The sequence below is a fragment of the Doryrhamphus excisus genome, chromosome 9 (assembly GCF_030265055.1).
Source record: "Doryrhamphus excisus isolate RoL2022-K1 chromosome 9, RoL_Dexc_1.0, whole genome shotgun sequence".
Lineage (NCBI taxonomy): Eukaryota > Metazoa > Chordata > Actinopteri > Syngnathiformes > Syngnathidae > Doryrhamphus > Doryrhamphus excisus.
Window position 1 is genome coordinate 16,561,258 of NC_080474.1, and position 15,973 is coordinate 16,577,230.

The following is a 15,973-nucleotide window of genomic DNA, read 5'->3' on the forward strand; positions in this document are numbered from 1 at the left end:
ACCACAGGCATGAGCTGTGATGCCAAAAGAAAGCAACTTAACCGTCGCGTCATAGCTAGAATTGAGCTGCCTCATTAGCATCAAGCGGCAGTGTGACAAGACGTGAGCCCTCATGGAGTCCTGTGTGTATTTCACATGGCTTTGCAGCTATTGAACTAATGTGTAAGCACATAAGACGAGTTAAGTACATTTTCATGTTAATGTGAATAGCGTAACCTAATAATTTGCGTTGTTTCATTGCTTGTACAGGTACTGATACTACACGTTGCAGCTTAAAACATATGGTAAATAACAATATACACTAATATAACATTTTTAGGTGAAAACATTGTACTTATGTGAACGATCCATTCCTTCAAAGATATGCACATTTATAAGATTTAGCTCATTTACAACTGGTTATGCGCAGTTGCGCAAGGTGGCAGAACTCTTGTGTCGCAAGAGTAGATTAACAATGCCATCACTGAAGTAAATACTTTTGAGTTAGTGAACTCAAAGTATTTACTTATATCATATAAGTACTTTTAAATCATTTTTTTGTTGTGCCTTATTGTCATTGACCTTTTTAAATCAAACAACTGGAATGGTAATTAATGATTCCATGTGTGGTCCGACCCACTGTTGGACAATAGAGTAAATATATGGTGATTGTTTTCCTGACCATTTTATATGTGTATGAAAATGTATGTGCAACATTTTTGTGCATTTTCAATTATGTTTTGGAGTAAAACAAGAAATGTAAATGAAATGATGTTTTTTTTCCCTGCAAATCCAAGTTCGGTTGAAATATGTGTATTATTTATTATGATTTTGTATATTGCATGTTATCCGTTGGCAACACGGTAGGTACGGGAAAAGTAAAAATAAAGAATGGAAACGTTTCTTTCATACAGCTGCTGTTTTTTTGTTCTACATGTCGGTCATATTTCTACAGTTTTATCACGAACTATTGATGTTGTGTTGATGTTGTATATTTTAATGTTCGTGAAAGCACCTTAAACTGTCAATGTTATCGTTGGATAAAGAGGAAGTGTGTTCTGGGAGAGAACGAAAGCGAGGGAGAGACAAGTGTGCAATCTGAACTGGCGTCAAAGTTAACAAGAACGCTACATTAAAGTACATTTTACACACATATATACATATTTTATTTTACACTCTGCTCCGAGTTAGTGATATACAATCGTACATCCACGTGAACCTAGCCCCGCGCTCCTCTCTTGCTGCTTACCATCATGGCGAACTTTCTGCTCCATGCGAGTAATGAACAGTCTTATCTACGTAACGTCTTTGGCGGACACCTCCTGTATCAACACAGGCTTCCAGGAAATACACGAAATCAGCTGGATGAAAGATATTCTTCGATATGCCGTCAACGTCTTTAAATGCTGTACTGGTGTTGTTTATACTTGGTGGATCCAGAGGTAATTTGAGTTTTTATGCTTTTGTATTGTAGCGCAGCTCATGATCAAATATACCACCTGTGACGGCGAGAGGGTCCTAAGGTTTCGTTTTCACTTCCAAGTTTATATCCATGTAGCCAAAACGAATGCAATGTCGTCTTTAGCGTTGTGTGTGTAATCCCAAAATTGCATTGTGAATGTCTTGTGATTTTTAGCTGTTCTCAACACTCCAAGTAATGTCCGCCTAACTTCCATAAACATGAATTTGGTGCTGAGGTGGGATTCATCACCGGAGAGTCTAACCGGTGGTCTTCTCTACACCACTGAGGTCAAGTAAGTCTCTTTAATCTAAGCACGGAATCACCACAATGATAGTAATGTAATCCTGGAAGACATGTTGCATACTATATTAATACCTACATTATATAATAATAGTATTATATTATAGTGTTGCCCCTTGTTTGTCACGGTTAATTGGTGAGTAAATTTTCGCAAAGTAGGATGCAGTAATTAATATAATATTTTCGTAATTATAGCACAGAAAACAAAAGCATAAAGTAACTAAAACGAAAACTCAAAGTTGGAGAAGAGTTGATACGAAAAACTATGTCTACTAAGTCTAAGTCTTCAATGACAACTAAGTCTTCAGATCAAATACACAGCACACATAGATGAATAATGAACAATAAATATAGCAACTTCTGATCAATCCATGTCAATTTCAGACTTAAAATAATGTACCAATTTAAGCCCCACCCATTTCTGGTTTATGCCCCGCCCGTTGTGTGTACAGATACAGATAGTGGTGTACTTGCTCATCCCAAATGCTACATACAACTTGTCTTTTAATATTTTTGACTAATAATAGGCCATAGTCAACTACTATAATGACAATGATAATGTCTTCATGAGCAAGGGCGAACAGGTCATAAAAGCACAGCGTTTTGTTTCTTATGAAGATATGACGTAGCTGTATTTTTCCACCCCACCTGCTCCCCTACCCCACCTCCACCTCCACAGGACCTCTGTCACAATGTACCGAGTGGGTTGTGTGAACACTTCAACACTTGAATGTGACTTCAGCAGCCTTAAATTCCCCCTCAGCATGTACGGAACGTATACAGCCAGAGTGCACGCTCAGCAGGAGGCAGAGAGCTCTCCTTGGGTGGAAAGTAACAATATTACCATGGACATTGATAGTGAGTCATATTGATGTATTATTATGTCTCTTATATAAGTATTTATTCTCTTTTAATTATGTATTTTTTGTTTACTTAGCCAATCCATCCATCAATTTTTTTATACTGATTATCCTCACTAGGGTCGCGGGTATGCTGGAGCCTATCCCAGCTGTCTTTGTGCGAGAGGCGGGGTACACCCTGGACTGGTGGCCAGCCAATCACAGGGCACATATAGACAAACAACCATTCACACTCACATTCAGACCTATGGAAAATTTAGAGTCGCCAATTACCCGAGCATGTTTTTGGAATGTGGGAGGAAACCGGAGTACCCAGAGAAAACCCACACACGGGGAGAACATGCAAACTCCACACAGAGATGGCCGAACGGGGAATCAAACCCGTTAATATATGAAAAGATTGACTGAGAAAACAAATCGAGACACTGTGATTGGCTGGCGACCAGTTCAGGGTGTACTCTGCCTCTCGGCCGAAGACAGCTGGGATAGGCTCCAGCACGGATAAGCGGTAGAGAATGAATGAATTAATGAAGGAAGGAATGACCAAATGGAGACATGTTTGACCGGTTGTCATTTTTGTTTTCACTAAGGTCTTCTTTTCTTTTTCTTTTCAGCCATCATTGGGTCACCCAATGTCTCGCTCTTTTCCAACGGGGCTACAATTGATGTTACCATTGAAGATCCAGTGTTTGCGCTCTCAACGCTCAGGGATGTCTATAGTACTGCTACTTACAACATCACCTACTGGAAAGATGATCAGAGTGAAAAGGTGAAATTGTGACCCCTTGTTTCACTATCAATAATATTTATTTAGTGGAAGAAGATAAACACTACAAAAAGGAAGTTATTTCCAGTTATTTCCACATTAGAGTGTTTGGAGATGGCGAAGCAAGCTCATGCAGCATAAACAAGCCCCCAAATCAGACTTGGCTGAACACTCCTGGCTTTTTCATCAGCAGTAGATTTAACAGGCTAACTGTTTTTGCTTCTCACAGGCAAGAAGCATAAGTAGTCTGCAAAACCGAGTGATTTTGAGCAAACTGGACCTCTGGACGAAGTATTGTGTTCAGGTCCAAATCAATGCAGGGGAGATGACAAAGGGGAACTCCAAGCTAAGCATTCCAAGCAGCACTGTCTGTGAGAGCACCACCACTGGTTTGTGTCTTTTTGCTGCATCTATTTTAATGTCTTTATTGTTTCTTTATGTTTTTATAGGGGCTGTCCCTCTTTGTCTCTAAATTATACGTTTTTCTTTTTCAAACAAAAAACACAATCAGCAGACGGTAAACCTACCTTACCAATAGTGGTTTCAGAGAACCGAGATTTATGTGCTGAATCATGCTTCAGAATTGAAAACCTGACCAGAACCGACCAAAGTAATCATGGTTCATGCAAGTAATCAACAGACCAAGGATGGCCACGGCCACTCCTGGCCATGCCATAGGTCCACCCCCGGCGTTAATAGTCACTACGTGCACTGGCGTTCTTATCTCTACTGAGCAATGGTAGCACGCAGCATTTATAGAAGTGATGTGTTCAAAAAATGGGTACATAGTGCATCAACGTCAGAGCCAGGAGTCTCTGAATGCCTTGCCCTTTCATCTGCTTTTCAGAAATTGGACATTTCTTTGCAGAGAGGGCTGAATGTTAAGGAATCAAGCAAAACACTCTAGAGCAGACATTCACATAGTTGGGTTCAGTTTTTACTTTTCACCGGTTGTCCCAATTAAATTCCCTATCATCGTCACTCATCATTGTTGTTTTTTTATGCAAAATAAACAAATACTATGTCAGTTCATTCATGTTCTTTACACAGAACCGGAAGCTCCATGGGTGCCGGCACTGGTCACGTTTTTCATCATGACCTTGACGGTAACCCTTGTGGTGATTGCAGTGGTTTATAGGAAAACGATTTCCCATCTTCTTTGTCCGCAAGATGTGCTGCCTTCGGTAAGTATGTTTTTTTTTTTGGAAGACAATGAAGCACAGTAGAACCTGCACAATATCTGGCCAGAATCTGTCTATAGTAGGGGTGTCACGAGACACTCGGTCCACAAGATGAGACCATACATGTCTATGACATGAGATGACATTTTAACATTGCTTTTAAGAAAAGTACAATGATAAATATATGACAATATATTGCAATGTAATGATTTAATTCCTGCTATGTCCCATGTCCCTCCCATGGCCCTGGTACAAGATTCTCACCCCCCCCCCCCCCCCCCCCCCCCCACTTTGATACCAATGTTTGGAAGTAGGACTGGTTGTGATTGTGGGTTTATGTATATAAACATTATACGCTATGCCAAGCATAATGACTTATGTGTTTTAGTACTGTGTCCAGGTGCAAGTGACACAAATGTGTGACAATGTCTATGTACTAGCAATGTATCACACCTCATTTAGCCTGACTTGGTTGCTGTTTCTTTCCAGCATCTATTGGAAACCCAGAACTCGCTTCACGACTGGACCACGAAGATCTCTGACCAACCTGAGGAGATATACAAATCAGTCAGAGTTATTGCAGATAATGAGTCAACGGAAAAACAGAAAGTCGTTGGAAGAGGCGGTGTCTTCCTATTGCAGAAAACTTGATGTTCCATCTTTGTGAGACCATGAAAACAGAAAAGTTGCTCAAGGGACCACTCAATAACAGGAAAAACTGTGCAAGATGCAGTCATTTGTAACTGAGAGTGATTATGTGCAGGGCTGACTGACAAGCAGGGCTTCCAGTTGTTTTAACAAGTGGTTAGCAAGCAGGCCACACAGCTACTAGGAGACCTGCTCGGGCATCTCTGTGTGGCGTTTGCATGTTCCTCCGACATTCCAAAAACATGCTAGGTTAATTGGAGACTCCAAATTGTCCATAGGTATGAATGTGAGTGTGAATGGTTGTTTGTCTATATGTGTCCTGTGATTGGCTGGTGACCAGTCCAGGGTGTACCCCGCCTCTCACCCGAAGACAACTGGGATAGGCTCCAGGATGCCCTCAACCGTCGTGAGAATAAGCAGTAGAAAATTCATGAATGAAATGAATTTGTTGCAGAACAACTACTACACACCATGACTGAAAATTTTGCATTGTGTAAACACTAAGTTAATTGTCCATATAATATAACACACTGACATACTATCAAGAGACTCTTTTTGTGTGTATTAAAGTTTATGTAAAAAAAATGTGAGTGCTTTTTCTAAAAAAAATATAGACGCATTATATTTACGCACATTTTAATTCTGTTCAATAAGTAACATTCATTCATTTAATCGAAGTGGTAACTTTATTTTACACCCATCTCGGGGCTGGTTAGCCCCGCCCAGCTCACGTGTTACAATCAACATGGCGGACCTTCCTGTTCTAAGCAAACTACTTCGTATAAGGAGAGCAGCCTCTATGGTTCTGACATATTTTGCGGTTTAATAGTGTTGTATGGTTGCAGTTATCGACACATTCGGAGAATATATTTCTGAAAAACCAGTTCGACTCTAAGAGACACAGCAAATGGGCTCGTTTAAACACATGTATCGTGGTCATTTCATTTTCCTTCTCTGTTGGCTCCAATATGGTAAGTTCCATTTTTGTGTGCTTTGCTGGCTTACTAAAATACTTAGATGTATACTAGAGGCCTATGCAGACCCTGGGGGTGTTTAGCGAAACACGACATTGTTTACTTTCCTTGTGACATCGCCGTGTTGCAACAACTCAAACTTCTAAAGATTCTGGATTTTACGGGAGGCTGTTTAGGATAAACATCAAAAAACTGTACACACACCTACAATTTACTCACACATTTTGGGACTTTCGCACCGAAACAGGGCAAAACAAATGTACACACATACACTGATAATGGGTACACAGTATTGTGGGTTGTAAACAATGGAGCATAAATGTCTCACATAAAGATTGTGGATGACTGGGCAAATTTATAGATAATGTAGTTTTCTTTTAACGGAAAAAAATGTCTGTCCACCTAAAACACATTCACTGGCTGCCACTCGCATGTTACCTATCAGAAGCCTGACAAAACAACCACAGCTGACTTGGTTGCACATAAAACGCAGTTGTTCATAATTATAGTGATATATTAGATAGAGATAGATAGACAGTATAGATTGATCCTCATTCATTGGCTGGGTGACAATCACGTGATTCTCAGCTCTCTTGGGAGATATGAGAACACCAGTTTAGAACATGCAGAGGTTTAGCATGGCAGATGAGCGCAGACTGCCCCACTAAAGTTCCTCCAGCTTCGGGAAAAGATCCTGCTTGTTCTTTGGAACTTTTCTTACCTCTGCACCTTGGATTAAATTGCATAGTCATAACAAGCAAACACATATATGGCACGCCGTGTGAACTAATGTATCCTGTCTTTTTTGTGGTTGGTTTTAGTGAGAGCAGGGCTGCCTCCACCACAGAATGTACACTTGATTACGTTGAACACCCATTACACGCTGAAGTGGGATTGGGATGAGAGCATTTCAAACGGTCAAGCTGTTTCTTTCTCTGCACAATGTATAGGGTAAGTAGATTTTGTTTTGATTTGTCATCTTTTATTCTATGGGTAGCATAATGTAATTGTAAGAGACAGGTATAGGCCACTGAAAATCATTTGGAGACTGTTTACTTTCACTATCCCAGCGGTAAACGCTGTGAAACCAGTGAAGCAAATGTGCCTAACACTGGACAGGCAGGAGCGCAAAGTGATACGACGGCAGAGAAAATAATAACTTAACTGTCCCCGGCAACTAGCAAATACCTGGAACTACTTTCCTCAGCACTGAAATCCAAACCGAACTCTGACAAAATCAGTTCGCCAGCTGCTGGGATACTGCAATGTTTCAAGTTGATGGTCATTAATAAAGGTTTTCTTTCTTTCCGCAGGAAGTTCAAGCTGGAATCCAAGAAAAGGCACAAATGGGCCGTAGCCTGTGATAACACAGCTTACAAGTCATGTGACCTCTCTGGGTGTGGCATTCATTATCTGGGTGTCTATGTGCTCCGTGTTCGTGCCAAAATAAATGCCAATTACTCCAACTGGGTGCTGAAAGAATTTTGTCCTGATAAGCATGGTGAGAAAGGTGGTAAAATATTGCATAATGTATGGAGCAGTGGCTCAGTTTGCCAGTTCTCTAATTAAGTAGACTGGAGATCGCAGTTTAGTTTTTTGTTTCCAATGTACAGTGTAATAAATAAATAATAACAATAAGGTCACAAGTTCTCTGATATCCTTTGTTTTCTGACTTCTAGCTGTAATCGGTCCTCCATCAAAAGTGAACCTGGATCCTGATGGAAGCAGTCTCAGTGTTTACATCGTTGATCCGCTGACCAGTTCAAACCGCTCCATGAAGAATGAAATTTCCAAGTTGTACTACAACATCTTGTACTGGGAGCACAATGTAGACACACAGGTAGGAATTCCCAATTATCATTAAAATAAAAAAAAAAGAATGTAAAATTTTAAGACCTATACAGTAGATTTTCGCCGGAGTTGAGTTCCATGCCTACCAGCAAATTATGAAAATCCATGAGTGATTGGTACCTCTCCAAAACTCTCCTCAGATTTCTGCATTTGCAATAAAATTGATTGTTGTACTCACACTACTGCCCCCACGACCTCTGACCCGGATAAGCGGTAGAAAATGGATGGACAATATTTTGTAGCACAATTATCAAAATTTTGATATTGTGATAGGCCTAATCATACCCTTTTCATGCTTTGTGTCTGGCTGAAAACGAGAGTGTGCTGCTTTCTAAAAGGCACCTAATACATACAGTATTTTGTACTCTTCTTTCAGGAAATAAAACCCCAGATTTTGAACAGCAATGTTTCCATGGTGACTCTGCCAAACCTGAAATCTTGGACATGGTACTGTGTGAAGGTCCGGTCACGTTATGATCTCTACAATAAGAGCAGCACGTTTACCTCAGCCAAATGCGTTCAGACCAAAGGTAAAATGTTTTAAGCACGTGCGGTGACATAGTTCTGCATCCTACACTCACATTTTGTCAATATTTTTTTAGGCTAACTTGACAAATCCATCTTTTATTAACAGTTTGGTAGTCTGGTTGAGTTAATCTCTCTGTGCTCTTTGACAATGGCCACATGATAGCAAAATGTGATTCAGTGGATACATGACAATATGAACGTTGACACTAATCATCGTTTTTGTGTTTTCTACCTTTAACAGGCACTATCCCATTGTGGCAGATATTATTGTACTCCCTGGGCTCCTTGGTGATAGGTTTTGTGGTTGTGCTGCCCCTCTTATATATTTTATTGAAGTTCTTCATGACCTTGAAGGCAACTCTCTACCCCATGATCCAACTTCCGCCATTCTTTCAAGAGGTACTTATTATTAGTAGCATTATTTTCACCTCTTCTATGAATATCCCACATTTTTCAATCTTTTTCTATTGTATATACTATCTGTCTTTTCAGTATCTTCATGACTCCTTTGGATCGGATACTCCTTGTCTACTATCCCTGGGCTCAGAAGCAGAGCTTTTTCGTGATAAAGTAACAATATGTGCAAAACGTCCAGAATTTTCCTGTCTTCCCTTGGAGGTACCGACTGTGCTCACCTCAGGCCTGGAATCAGATAGCAGGTCAACTGATTACTTTGTACAATTGCTTTTAAGTAAAAATCATTTTAAAGGGGACATATTCTGAAAACAGACTTTTTAGTTGCTTGAATACACATTTATGTTGTTTTGCTAAATGAAATGTAGTTTACGTCCTGCTGTAATTTGGCAAATATGAACAATTTGTAGGACAAACTCACAAACCTACACAAAATTATGCAGAAAATATTGCCATATATGCACGCACACACGGTGACGACTACTGTGTTGGCACCCAAGCTCAGCCACTTGTAATTGTGTGATTGTATCTAGTTAACAGAATGTGCTTCCTGTTTTGTTTTGCAGTGGTCGATGTAGTCATCAGAATAAAAGAAGAAGCAACGACTCTGGCGTTTACTCCACAGAAAGCAGCTGCAGCCAGCAGCGGAGCAACAACATTCAGTCCTCTTCAGGTGCCAAAATCTGGTCCCAGCCAACAGAAACCAACCCCCCTGCCACAGGAAGGACCAGAGTTTCCTAGCTGGTTTAGAATAAATAAATGGGAGGCTACTGTTAATGCTTTCTAGCATGATATGCAGCAGTGACTGCCTCTTATGTCAAAGAGGAGTAAATTAAAGGGAAAAACTGTGAAACGCAGGGGACTGGGCACACAGCCGTTGGAGAACAAGTGCTGAGGTTCAGGGCCATGGACATGTGGTGACCCACTCAAACCCTCTGGCTGCGACCAACCAAGACATTTTGGATCCACATGGACACGCAAGTGTGAAAAACCCAGGTCCTTCAGTTTGACCACCAGTATGTGGGGGAGGATGGGGTGTCATGCAGTATTGAGAAGCAAAACAAGACGTGTTTACAGAGAGAGAGGTCCACTCATTGCTCCCTTCCTGATCTCATATTTTTTAGCAGCAATAACTGCAATCAAACGTTTCTGATAACTTGCAATGAGTCTCTCACAACGCTGTGGAGGAATTTAGGCCCACTCATCTTTGCTGAATTTTTGCATGTGGGACATGTCTGTCTTGACATACATTTTTTGCGGCAGTTTCTAAAACATCATTACTAAAATTTGAAATAAAAAGGAGGGAATTGTGAGATAGGACCGTTTTTGTTGTTTGTGCATATAACTAAAAAAATGGTCAGAGCGCTTGGAAAGATTCGAATCACAATATCACAGCATATCATAATCACAATACTTGGTGGTGTCACTGTGGTTCGCTGAAGTCCCAAACTATCAAAATGGATTTATAACGTCTTCCAGGCTAATGTCAATCACTTAATTTATGTTTCAAGGATGGAGGAGATTTCATACAGGGCCATGTAGGTTTGGATTTATTTTCCCTCCCTTATTAATACGTTTTATTTAAAAACTGCATTTTGTGTTGTCATTGACAAATATTTAAATTAGTTTGATCTGAAACACTTGTGACAAACAAAAAAAGGAAATCAGGACGGGGGCAAACACTTGCATATTTTTGCACAGGGTTTGTTTGTACAATACTTGGCAGATTGAAGTGAATAGTGCATGTCATTGAATGAATTTGCTCCAGTGTGATGCATGAAGACCTATCAACAATGAACACTTATCTTCCGTGTCAGACATAATGAAAATAATGCTAAGAAAACCTGTCTGATTGTATTCTTACACCAAATCAGTCTGAAACAGCATGAATACATTCTTGTATGTGTGCTTCATCGTTTAGCTGCACTTTTTGGCAACATGTGAGCTCAATTCAAGGTTGATGGCTCCCGCAGCCCTGGAGCCCGCCGTTGCTGGATATTCTTCCAGGTGAAATGCCTTGCCCTCTTAGCCATGGTGTTGATCAGGAGAACTGGGTGAATGAGTCCAGGGACTGTCATGGGGCAGCAGGGACAGTGAGGCAGGCTGAGGTGCGTGTAGGTTCCATTTTTGCTTTCTTGCAACAGAGCTTTGTAATCTTAATGGTGTACAGTATTTATGGTGTTAATTGGAAAAAAAATTAATCTATTGAAAGAAATTTGATCTATTGAAATTATAAGACATCTTTGAGTATTATTTGAGCATCTTATTGCCAGCTTAGAGTCTTGGTTTTGGTTATCAAAATATGGTCATCCTATGGCACTTGAACGCCTATGTGACGATTGAAGGCGGTATGCTTTGTAGTAATTACATACTATTTTAGTCAGACATTTCTACAAAGGGACGCTGTTTCAGGCTCCGGAGCAGTAGATGGCGGTATTGCACTATTGTGGTACTTGTCAAAGCACCCAAAAGAAGAAATAGAAGGAAGTAGAGTTACAACACTAGCGTTTGCCTTGTCTGCTAGCTCTGACAACCTTAAACAATTCAAATGAAAACCAAGAGACATTAAGACAGCAATATTTGGACATACAATAGTTTAGTAACCGATTTTAGGTGAAATGACACGGCCACGATGGTTATGCTTGTATTGTGTTTTCTCCTCGTCACCAAAGGTGCGTGAGTAAAGTGCTATTTCTCTCGATGACTTGACTGCAGTCCTATACTAGACAATTTTCTGATAAAGTTATTCAGTTTTGTTTTCGCGGGAACGTTGTTTGTTTCCCTTTAGTTTTGGTTATCTGTTGGCTTCCCCCGAGTTGCAGTGACAAGTTTGTGTGACGTTCTCGGAACGATACGTGTTGGTCACGTTTTTACCTGTCGGTTCCCATCCATCCACCACCCCCATTCGCTAGGTCACCGTGCGTCCTTTGATGCAAGATCAAAATCTGAATATTCTGAAAACCTGCACTTTGCATTAATTATAATCTTGTCCCTTGTAAAATTGTAAGTTGATTGCTTTTCAGTGTGTTTCACCTTTGATTTTAATGTGTCACAGTACTGAGCGAGGCACCTCCAGGTCCGCCACAGAATGTCCAGCTTAACAACTGGCAGTTGACATGGACCCCTGCCACGGAAGAGCACAACGTCACCTACACAGTTTGGTACCACAGGTGAGGTTACGGTTTGTGTGTGTGTGTGTGTGTACTACAATGTAATCTGTATTTGTTCACAATTAATGAACGAAGCAGTAGGCTCAGACAGAACAGAAGATGAATCCCACTGCAAAAAGTGCACAAAAAGCAGGGCTATGGGAGTAGCATAAAACACAAAGAAACAATCATGAAACAGAGCACTGGATTTGGAGGGATCCTGAAATTTGCCGCAACAAGCTAAAACCTAGATCTGAACTCCCAACATCACTTCATGTCTGCCTCTGTTTTATTCTAATTTCAGGTAGACTATTGTGGGACCACTGAGGCTTGTTGAAAATTGTTAAAACGGTTATATACACTAGAAGGACTCAATCAGTCTCTCTTTGAAAAGCCAGCATGCTGTGAAATAAAAGTAACCTAGAAACTACAATGGTGTTTGGGCTTGTGATTGTTTTAAATAAGGTGGTTCATTGTAAAATACAGTCCGCTATATATATATTTTTATAATTCAGCTTTGATGCTGATCAATGGAAAGACGTCCCAACCTGCAAGCAGATGTCCTCCACTTCCTGTAATGTGAATTTCATGAAAGCGGAGGCAGACCATGGCTGTGCTCTGATTGGTGTGCTAGCAGAGAGGCGTGGATTGACTTCAGAAATAGCCAGAGCCTGTAGCAGTCAAGGTAAGCATGTTTTTTTTTTTCATTCAGTAAAAAAAAATTGAAATCATTACTTTCTGTAAAGCTGTCCATTTAGTCTTGGAGGCTAAACACATCAGTAGACATTTTTTCTAAATGGAATTTAATGTTTTGTGCCTTCTGTAAACTATTTACATTAAAAGATACAGATTTAAAGCTATTCAGAACAATCTCCCTCATAGTCATCTTCCCCAGTCATCATCAGATTATCATTCTTGATTTTGTTTGTTTTTTTCCTCCTCCTATAGGTAACTCATGTAGCCCTGAAGTTGTCTTAAGTGCAAATCCTGGCACCTTGATCGTTCATTTAAGTAGAAACAGTGGGATTTCTCTGGAAGGTTACCATGTGAAACACAGGATTTACTTTGGGAAGGAAGGAGAACCCTTAGAGGTAAGACATCCAGCATATCCAGCGTTTGAATAATGATAGGCATATTCGTCATGTCACTTATTTGTAATTGATGTATATTATGTTCTCATAAAACATCTTAAATACAATTTTCAAAGGTCTTAAAAATAGTCAATTTAGCAGAATCAACATGAAAATTAACAGAGTTAACTTTTAATATTTTAAAATATTATTTTTCAACAGGCATATGAAGATGCTGTGTCCTCAGTGCCCATTCCTAATTTAAAGGATGGAGAGCATTACTGTGCAAGTGTGCAGTACACTTACTTCGATACGCCTATCGGAGTGGCTAGCTGCACCCGGTGCAAAGCCATCCCTCATTCAAGTAAGTCTCCATTTATGTTTAATTATCCATGTGTACATTTTAAAACGTTCCTTATCCTTTATGTTCTCTTTGTCTGGGGAGGTTATCCTTAAGAATCACATACATTCTGTGTTGCACTCATTTAGACTTCAATGAAAATTAAGCAACAAGAAGTGGATGTCTTCTATTGTTAATTTTAAGAATAAGTTTAGGAACAAACATGGAAACAAATTTGTGGGTGTGTCTGCATGTGTCTCTGTGTGTACCTGTGTGTGTATAAATGGCCCTTGCTTTAGGATCTGCTTTGACTCGTGCTCTGGATCGAGCCATTTTTGTCTTGATAAAGGCACCTGTTTAAGGGAGGGAAAAAGGCTTTGTTATATGGCAATACCTTTATTATAAAAGCAGAAGTTCCTCTTCCTGTCATGTGCGGTTCTCCTTCCTCTCATGATGAACTTCAGAATCAGAATCAGAAAAGGTTTATTGCCATGTATGATCAAACACATACTAGGAATTTGTTTTGGTATAGTAGGTGCAGACACATCTATTAAAAAAGAATGAAAAATACAAAATATGAAAAATACAAAATATACAGAATAACAGTATAAATATATGTACACAGTCTGTTTTTTGTTGTTATTCCTGAAGTGCAGTCTGATTGTTTTTCCTAAAAGTCCAAACTGGGCGTTAATGTAACGCATATAATGAAAGTGTCAAAGTGGCAGGATGAGGCAGAGGTGGGGTGTGAAGAGTGTCAGGTGGGGTTCCGGGCCTTGTTGATGAGGCTGACAGCAGACGGGAAGAAACTGTTCTTGTGGCGTGAGGTTTTGGTCCTGATGGACCGCAGCCTCCTGCCAGAGGGGAGCGTCTTCTGCCACCTAGTGGCCGTTTTTTATGGCATTGAAATTACTCTCAAGCCTAATTCTGACAAGTAAAAAAAACATTGTTGTGATGGGGTTAACAGACCACTCTGCTTAGATTGCTTTTGTGCTGCATGAGTGACTTGCCCTTCAAGTTATATTGTGTTGTATTGTATCGATTGGACCACTGAAAGTGTTCTCCAGCATATCCCAAAGATTCTCAATAGGGTTCAGGTGTTGATTTTGCCACTGTTGTGTCCAATCCATGTTGAAAATGATGTCTCATTCCCCTCTGAACTATTCATTCACTAAACTTCTTATCAGTACAACTATTAAAAAAAAACAACAACACATAGGCATGATAATCAGTTGTGCCTCCCTTGTGTGTTTTCCAGGTGCAGCAACAAAAAAAATGGAAGCAATAGTTGCAGTTGTAATTGTCCTGGTTGTTGTCATACCGCTCATCGCATACATCATCCTCTTTCAGAAGAAGAGAATCAAAGGATGGTTTCAACCTTCATACAAGATACCAGACCACGTACGTAATAATACATATATTGTATTAAAAATGGGCTGTAAGCAGCTGTCTCAAGATTCTATTTAAACCGAAAAATAGACCACCACCGCCGGCTTGATTGGTAAATTTATTGTTTGTTTGTATTGTCCATTTCTAGCTGCCATGTGTTATTTGGTAAGGAGTGGATCTATTCAAACAAATGTGTTTTCTTATCACCTGTAGTTCGTTCTTGATGTACGGCGTCAGTCTCCCATCCCCATTTCCAGGAACAGCTCAACTGAGATCTGCAACAACATTTCAAGCATGGACTTCATAGACCAGTGAAAGAAGCTTCAATTATATTGAAATGCAGTAGGATTACAGTCTGAAATGATGGGATCAAATAGGTGTAAAATGAGTGACTATATTTGAGATGCACTGTCTTAAACAGACAAGATGGCGGACAGCCTGTGGTAAGGGCAAACGGATCATCAAATCACGCAATTACCTTTCACAGGTAATTGAAAAAAAACATTTGATTGTATTTGACAGTTATAACATTTTACAAACAGAATTTATTGAGTTTGTGACATAGTAAAAATAAAAAGACATTTTTATTAAGTTTGGTCCATTTTCTTGTATTTCTCTAAGGGGCAAATCTGCCACATCCAGACGTATTGGTGCAATGGGCCCATCAAGATATTTTCTGGCAAAAATTGAGATGAGCCTTTTTGTTCAGCAGTGCCTTTTATCTTGTAAAGTTTTTTGGCCAGTGTCTTTCTTATGGTGAACACTGACCTTAAATGAGAGGCCTGTATTCTTTGGATGCGGTTGTGTGGTCTTTAGTGACAGAGAACATTTGTTTTTGTTTATTTAGGTTTTGCTCATTTACTGTTTTGGTCACTTCTTTTGACAGCTACTTGGCATCATACATTTTGACTGACTTCAGTCCAGCTATCAGTGCATTAATATTCTGCCTGGATACAAACTTATTTCTGCAGTTGAGAGTGGCGCTATCTAAGAAAAAACAGCTAATTGGTGGACTTTTATCCCAGTGTGCTAGCATACTTGAGTGACACCACAAGCTTTTTC

General features: G+C 39.9%; 3 protein-coding genes across 4 annotated transcripts; all 3 read left to right on the forward strand.

Moving 5' to 3' along the window:
* The first annotated feature begins 1,011 nt into the window (after nt 1-1,011).
* On the forward strand, nt 1,012-5,775 carry LOC131136001 (interleukin-10 receptor subunit beta-like). Its single transcript, XM_058082447.1, has 7 exons — nt 1,012-1,421; nt 1,616-1,733; nt 2,421-2,599; nt 3,216-3,370; nt 3,597-3,756; nt 4,418-4,551; nt 5,038-5,775. Exons 1-7 carry the CDS (start codon nt 1,364-1,366, stop codon nt 5,197-5,199), a joined length of 966 nt encoding a protein of 321 aa, XP_057938430.1. The 5' UTR covers nt 1,012-1,363; the 3' UTR covers nt 5,200-5,775.
* A 148-nt stretch (nt 5,776-5,923) lies between these two features.
* Nucleotides 5,924-11,131, forward strand: il10rb (interleukin 10 receptor, beta). The gene is made up of 8 exons (XM_058082446.1): nt 5,924-6,167; nt 6,992-7,121; nt 7,484-7,671; nt 7,850-8,010; nt 8,398-8,551; nt 8,791-8,948; nt 9,042-9,208; nt 9,530-11,131. The coding sequence occupies exons 1-8, from the start codon at nt 6,104-6,106 to the stop codon at nt 9,702-9,704; spliced, it is 1,197 nt and encodes a 398-aa protein (XP_057938429.1). The 5' UTR covers nt 5,924-6,103; the 3' UTR covers nt 9,705-11,131.
* A 258-nt stretch (nt 11,132-11,389) lies between these two features.
* On the forward strand, nt 11,390-15,502 carry ifngr2 (interferon gamma receptor 2). Of its 2 annotated transcripts, none has more exons than XM_058082449.1 (7): nt 11,390-11,635; nt 12,019-12,133; nt 12,628-12,797; nt 13,061-13,203; nt 13,405-13,546; nt 14,873-14,923; nt 15,125-15,502. In XM_058082449.1, the coding sequence occupies exons 1-7, from the start codon at nt 11,596-11,598 to the stop codon at nt 15,133-15,135; spliced, it is 672 nt and encodes a 223-aa protein (XP_057938432.1). In that variant the 5' UTR covers nt 11,390-11,595; the 3' UTR covers nt 15,136-15,502. The 2 variants fall into 2 exon arrangements, with proteins under 2 accessions (XP_057938432.1, XP_057938431.1); XM_058082448.1 differs by having other exon boundaries at nt 11,396-11,635; nt 14,781-14,923.
* Nucleotides 15,503-15,973: the final 471 nt, after the last annotated feature.

Bases quoted from the DNA above. Each gene is read 5' to 3' on its own strand.
- LOC131136001 (XM_058082447.1), top strand. From the start codon at position 1,364: ATGCCGTCAACGTCTTTAAATGCTGTACTGGTGTTGTTTATACTTGGT. The intron at 2,600-3,215 runs GTGAGTCATATT...TTTTCTTTTCAG, and splicing joins TATTACCATGGACATTGATA to CCATCATTGGGTCACCCAAT. The intron at 3,757-4,417 runs GTTTGTGTCTTT...TTCTTTACACAG, and splicing joins CTGTGAGAGCACCACCACTG to AACCGGAAGCTCCATGGGTG.
- ifngr2 (XM_058082448.1), top strand. From the start codon at position 11,596: ATGGTTATGCTTGTATTGTGTTTTCTCCTCGTCACCAAAG. The intron at 13,547-14,780 runs GTAAGTCTCCAT...TGTGTTTTCCAG, and splicing joins CAAAGCCATCCCTCATTCAA to GTGCAGCAACAAAAAAAATG. The intron at 14,924-15,124 runs GTACGTAATAAT...TATCACCTGTAG, and splicing joins CATACAAGATACCAGACCAC to TTCGTTCTTGATGTACGGCG.
- il10rb (XM_058082446.1), top strand. From the start codon at position 6,104: ATGGGCTCGTTTAAACACATGTATCGTGGTCATTTCATTTTCCTTCTC. The intron at 7,672-7,849 runs GTGAGAAAGGTG...TCTGACTTCTAG, and splicing joins ATTTTGTCCTGATAAGCATG to CTGTAATCGGTCCTCCATCA. The intron at 9,209-9,529 runs GTCAACTGATTA...TTTGTTTTGCAG, and splicing joins GGCCTGGAATCAGATAGCAG to TGGTCGATGTAGTCATCAGA.